Source organism: Nymphaea colorata, chromosome 4 (assembly GCF_008831285.2).
Source record: "Nymphaea colorata isolate Beijing-Zhang1983 chromosome 4, ASM883128v2, whole genome shotgun sequence".
Lineage (NCBI taxonomy): Eukaryota > Viridiplantae > Streptophyta > Magnoliopsida > Nymphaeales > Nymphaeaceae > Nymphaea > Nymphaea colorata.
The window spans coordinates 17413964-17420512 of NC_045141.1; the positions used below are offsets into that span (position 1 = coordinate 17413964).

At 41.3% G+C, this 6549-nt stretch overlaps 1 protein-coding gene across 13 annotated transcripts; it reads left to right on the top strand.

Annotated features, from left to right (window-relative positions):
* The first annotated feature begins 1320 nt into the window (after positions 1 to 1320).
* On the top strand, positions 1321 to 6187 carry LOC116252069 (uncharacterized acetyltransferase At3g50280-like). Of its 13 annotated transcripts, none has more exons than XR_007573029.1 (3): positions 1321 to 1819; positions 1912 to 4235; positions 5627 to 6187. XR_007573029.1 is itself a non-coding variant. In XM_031626113.2 (2 exons), the coding sequence occupies exons 1-2, from the start codon at positions 1388 to 1390 to the stop codon at positions 2785 to 2787; spliced, it is 1308 nt and encodes a 435-aa protein (XP_031481973.1). In that variant the 5' UTR covers positions 1321 to 1387; the 3' UTR covers positions 2788 to 6187. The 13 variants fall into 13 exon arrangements, 1 of the variants encoding a protein (XP_031481973.1); XR_007573031.1 differs by having other exon boundaries at positions 5664 to 6187; XR_007573032.1 differs by having other exon boundaries at positions 5668 to 6187.
* The last annotated feature ends 362 nt before the right edge of the window (positions 6188 to 6549 follow it).

Here is a 6549-nt window from a genome sequence, read left to right on the forward strand (position 1 = left end):
ATAGAGGGAAAAAAAGAGAGGAAAAATTTAAAAACGTAAAAAAAAAAAAAGAGATTAAGCTGCGTGGGTGAAAGAAAAAAAAGGAGGAAAAATAAAAAAACGTAAAATAAAAAATGATATTAAAACCGAGCCGAGTCGAGTTTAATCCAGTCGACTTCAATCGTTAACATATTCGAGTTTATATTTAAGCTCGAGCTTGACTCATATAAAAAACGAGTCGAGCTCGAGTCGAGTTTACTCAAGTGAGTTCAAGTCGAGTTTACTCAAGCAAGTTCGAGTCAAGTTTACTCGAGTGAGTTTGAGTGGAGCCCGAGTTAGCTCGATTTGTGATGCAGCCCTAGACTCTCAATAGCAAAGATTTCAAATCCATGCTACATGTTACATAAAAACCATGGATTTAGGATTGGACCTGAGGGTCCAATCTTAAACCTATGGAAATCAACAAAGAAAATGAGAAAGAAACAGGAGGATAATAGAGAGACAAGAGAAGAGAAACATCTGGGAGACTTAAAAAACTTGTCACAAAAGGGAAAATTCATGTCAAACTCGGTTGTGAACCAAACCGTCTAGGACAGCATGACTGATCGGTTGGACTCCATCAGGTCCGACTGCGCCGGATCGATTCGTCGATTCCTGTCCTTCCCTGACCTGGCAAGGTTGTTCTGGAACTTTCTTCCACAGTTCCACGGGGTTGAGTTGCAACCGATATTTACCCTGTTGTCCCGGATGTTATCGGTGAGAAAGGAAAATATCGACGATAAATTATGACTTTTACACCTTTAAAAATGTCGACATCTGTGGGATAAGGCCGCGGTAAACTGTCAAGTCATGTGGCCACAGATGATTTTTGGCTTAATGGTCAAACGAAGGGCCGGACGGCCCGTAATATTAATGATTCAGTATAAGAATTACGAAAATAATTTTTTTAATGTGTAAATAAGAGTGTATAAGCCAACCAAAGAATTGAACTCTGACCCTTAAATTCTATGTTGTTTTTTTTCCTTCAGTTGTCAAAAAGGAGATTCGATATAAAAAGCTTTAGGATTGTGCAAATCAAATGGTAGTCGTGCAATCAACTTCAAAATCAAATGCCTACCTTTTCTTTTCATTTTTTTGGTCCAAATTAGTCATTGAAAAAAGCATGACTGTTTTTCTGCTAACTTAGGCAGTTTCCAGTGATTACTTCAACAGTTGATCAGTCTATAGCCTCAAGGATGGATCTGTTTAAACAAAGGAGAAATGGAAAATGAAGTCTGGACAGCAGTAAAACGAAGATACGACCAAACTTCACCTATAAATACTCGTGCAGTCTTTACATCGCATTGTACGTTCTCTTCTCTCCGCTTGTCGATTTCCATTAGAGCTGCAAGTTTTGCAGGCAACGGAAATGGCTGCAGAGGCTTCGGTTGAACAGGTTTCAACAACGATGGTTCACCTTCCCCGGAAGGTTGACACCCCTACTCGATTGGAGCTAACTGCATGGGATTTGTCCATGCTTTCCACTCACTACATACAGCTTTGCGTCGTCTTTCCTAAGCCACCTGTGCCGTTCGACGACACCATCTGTCGCCTTCAAACCTCCCTCTCCGACAGTCTCCGGTACTTTCCCTTCTTGTCCGGCAGGCTAGTCACGGACCCGGAGACTACCACCTTCGTGGATTGCAAGGACTCTGGAGTGGAGTTCACCGTCTCCAAGGCCGCCGGACTGTGCATCTCGGACCTAGTTTCAGATGTCGTTCCGGAAACCGTAAACTCCTTTTTCCCTTTGGTTGCTGCCATCGGCTACGACGGCCATTATCGTCCACTTCTTGCCATCCAGGTATGACGCCGTTCTGTTTATTGCTTCAAGTTAATGTGGTGTACCAACTCCTATATTTTCTAATATTAGAGTTAGTTTAAATTGTACACTAGGTGACGGAGGTGATGGACGGAGTAGTGATAGGCTGCTCGATGAACCATGCGATCGCTGATGGCGGGTCCTTCTGTCACTTTGTCAAGTCATGGTCTGAGCTCAGCGCCGGAGCCAAAACCATAACTCGGCAGCCAATGACCGAGCGGCCATTGATTCATAAGGAGGTTGGCCAGATGCGGTTCATCGCCTCTGAAAAGGATTTGGACCGAACCTTACCACCACCATTCAAGGTCCGCATGTTCCGGTTTACTAGCAAAGCCGTGGCTCGGGTCAAGGCCAAGACAAACGAGCGACTCAAGCTGGAATCCGGCGAGATCTCATCTCTCCAGGCGATCACCGCCCTCTTGTGGCGGTCCACGATGCGCGCCAAGAATTTTCCGGACGAGGCGATTACCGTTTGTGTAATGACGGTTGGCTGCCGCTCTAGATTGCGGCCGCCCTTGCCGGAGGAGTATTTCGGCAATTGCCTGCACCCACTGGTGGTGCAAGCCAAGGTGGGTGAGCTCCTGGCTCATGACCTCAGCTGGGCAGCTCAAGCCTTGCACAGTGAGGTTGCAGCCCAGACGGCCGATGTTATCCGTGAACGCGTGAAGGCATGGGCGAAGATGCCATTCACGTATGGCAACAGTCGGCCAGTGTCAAACGTGGTTGTGGTGGGAATGTCCCCAAGGTATGAGATATATGGGATCGACTTCGGGTGGGGAATGGGTCATTCTGTGATCGGTGGACCAGGGAGCAAGTTTGATGGGAAAATTGAAGTTTTCCCAGGAAAAAGTGGGAATGGAAGCATCGATTTACAGGTTTGCTTGGCCCCTCAGTATATGAGTGCCTTGGAGTCAGATCAGGAGCTATTGGATGCACTTAACGGGGCCTAACTTCCCTTATCCATCTATCTATCTATCTATTTTAATGCTAGCTTGCTTGTTAATGGGGAAAAATCAACGTGTAACGAGCAACAGTTACCACTACCTTAACTATGTGATGCTGTTGAGGTGAATCCTTGTCCCTTTCTTATGTAAGTGTCAAGTAAAAGAAGTTTATTATTTAAATGTATTTGGTGCATTCTTTTAAGTTGTTGCTTGATCATGTTCACTTTGTGAATTTTGTTGGTTTAGTTGTTGAGCATTCATTGAGTAAACTTTGTCAAGTTTATTACAAAAATATTTGTGGTATCAAGACTCTATCTGCTTTTCTCTGCATAAATTATTTGGACTTGGATCCAAGTTATAATGGGGCCCAAGTCATCCCTACATCTTCTACACAACTCTCTTTCTACAATGGACCACAGATATGAACTATAAAAGTTAAAACCGTGCTGAAACTAGCTATAAAGGCCTGAAACCTTTTAATTCTAGACATAATGTTGTGATCATGCACCAACATGTTGAAGAATAGCTTTTGCTTTTTGGGTTGCCACACAGACATGTTCGATGGTTGCAGTGCAACAACAAAAGGGTGCTGGTTTCTAAAATAAATCACTAAAGGATATGCCAATGAACCAACTTGTTGGCGCACCACACCATTTATCATCTAGAGCTCTTTCTTTCTTGTTCAGTTTCATCAGTCTAAAGAGCAAGCCTAATCACCATTATTATAAAAAGAGAGTTAAGTAAATTTCTACCTACATTAATGGAAGGATACCTAGACTCAGTTGGTTGATCATTGCTTGTATAACACCGTGAAAGAAAGCCACCTTGCTGGAGCAACGGCGAGCTAGGCATTGAAGAACAAAAGAATTGTACTTTTAGCGTTTTTTGTTTGGGGGTGTTTGATAGCCTGAAATAAATCTGTGGATGACATTTTTCCAACCTCGGCTGAGTTAAATATTTGTTATCATGGTAAAAAGTGATAATCCCTTAGAGGTCATTTGATGGTTACAGGACACGCGGAACAGAACAGGCGTGTCCTGTTTAATGAATTTTTCCATCAAACGCCGTCCATGGTATAGGATGGACACGATGGACAACGGAACAGGGGTATAAATTGCTCTCCTGTTCCAGGCTGTTCCGAGATAACCCTCGGAACAGCACGGAACAAGACACTCGTCTCTCGCCCCCGACTTGTCTTCGAGTCGAACTCAGCTGTTTCTCTTCTCCTCTTCGCATTCTCCTCCCGCTTTCTCCTTCTCTCGTTCTCCTCCATTTCTCCCCCTTCTCTCTTCTTACTCTCCTCCTCGCCCACTTCTCTGAGCTCCTTTGCTCTCTCTGTTGGTCCCTTCGTCCATTCCATCAACCGACGGTTTTGCTTCCTCCATTCCATCTCGTGCGATCACCTTCATTGGTGCAAGGAGCTCCATTGCCATGAATAACTTTTTTCAGGTGAGGTATGGTTTTCATTTTTCTCTCTTTCTCTTGTTTTCTCTCTCGCTCCTTCCCTCTATTTGTCCCTGATTTGCAGTAACTAGGGTTCTTGCTCCTTTACGTCGATTTGGGGTCCTTTTCTCTTTCTTTCTCTCGTTGTCTCTCTCCCTTCCTTCCTGCATCTATCCATGCCATTGAAATTGTGAAATTTTTATGGCATCCTTGAAACGCCATTGAAAAACATATTTGTGTGCTTATATTTTTTTTCCCTTCGCGCTCTTTCTTACGAGCCTACAAGGCCAAGCAATTTTTAAGGGCATCCTCTCTGTACTGTTACCAAAAATATGACTAGCAGAGCAATGTGCTTGTTAGGTTTTTCTATCTGATGTTACTTTGTAAATTCATTAGCCGCAGATGAAGTGTTTGCTGAAATTCTTAAATGACTTACATTTGTATTTTAGTTCATCTGGTCCACATTTGACAGTTGTCAACAAATTTGGTATGTTCCTTCTCAATCATTTTGCCACCTCATGTTTGCGAAAAAAAAAAAATTGGAACATGTTATCTAACCAAAACCATAGCTTGAGAAGCTAGAGAGTAAATGCACACAGGATCTTCAACAGAGCAGAAATACACTTGAAGCTTTTTGCAGCTCCTGCGGACCTTCAATCTTCCAAAAGGGGTGGAAAGAATCACCTGATTTTCATACTTTTTTTTTTGTAATGGAAATAACAAAAGTGATCATGAAATCATCTTGGTTGAGGTTTTCTAGAAACAGGGATCTTCGACAACTACATGATGAAAGGATGAGGAGGGGCACAGTAAATGTGGGTAGCTGCAGTCGTTTAGTCTCCAATCCTATGGTGGTTACTCTCTTTTCTAAAGAAAGTAGATACCTATGAACAGATCTTGGTGGAGCACCCTTTTTCTATAAATTTTATCAATTATTATATGATTCAGCTTTGGTTCCGAAGCATACGAACCTTTATTTATGCTTTAAGCAAGTTGTGCTTCTCACTATTTTTCATTTTCACTCGGAAAGAAACCCTTAAACCTTGCTATTGTGATATATATATTCTAATTTGTTGGTTGCTGGATGTTGTTATATGGTAAATGATTAAAACTCTGTTACTGAAATGCACTGATGATTTATATTCTTTTAGCAACAGTTTTTGATACTTTTAATGCCAATTTTTTTTGCTTTTAATATATTTCAATCTTCCTATATGTGGAAATTAAGACTACATCCTGCTCTCTTGATGTTCTTTTATGAGTGCAGACTTCTCTTGTAGCCATTGATACTCTTATGTAGGCTTTGTTTCAAGTTTGAATTCCCATGTTGATAGGCCATTTGTCGTTGCTCGATCATAGAGCATCGAGTTGATATGTGTTTAATAATTATTTTGTGCTGCAGAAAAAAAAACTTGATTGTGGCTTTGCACTTGTTGTAGTTAGTGAACCATGGAATTCCAGTGGAGCTTCTGCAAAAAGTGAAAGGGGTGTGAAAGGGGTATGTCCAAAGAGTGCTGACAAATGTCAATTGTTTTTTCTTTTTTATTTTTCTTTCTTTCACTTGTATTACAGTTAGAAACAGAGCAGATGCAGCGAGCAACATGAATTTATAAATGTTATCGACAAATACTATTCAAAGCCTGTAAAGATTGAAGGCAGAGTTGCTGCCGCTCTTGACAGAAGCTAACCATATAATGGTTCCTTCAAAATTGAAATGGATGGACGGTAGAGGTGTGAGCACCCATGGCTGCCTGGCCTGGTCGTCTAGTGCCGAACTTTTAGCTCTTTGTAGTGTGAATATTGAGGAAATTTCATAGGCTGGATAAATAAGGGCAGTGTGTTGCTTGTTTCATTCCGTAAAGAATGAATAGTGCTATCTTTGTGGCATGTTTTCTTTTCTTTCCACTTGTTAGTTTGTATGTAATAAGATCCAAAGTTGAAGAACATGGTAAAGTTGGCTCTATGGACTCATGTACAAAACTTGAGGCTTAGACGTTGTTACCTCAAATTATAATCTTCTTGCAACTTAAAAGACTATTTTGACATAATCAATCTAACTTGAGATTGTCGGTGTATTGCTTAGAACATGTAGATATAAATATTCATGACATATGGAACAAGTAAGGTGGTTATTTTCATAGTCCAATTGATTCCAACTAAGGAAGTGCTCATAAAATATCTTTTTATGGTGATTAAAAAACAAAGATTTTGTGTCCTTCCGTTTCCAACTTTTCACAAAAAAAGGAAAAAAAAAACTTGCTAGTTGAATGTGTTCTTTCTTGTGGGGTTCGGCTTGGTGTTTTTTGGATGCACCTAATTTGATAT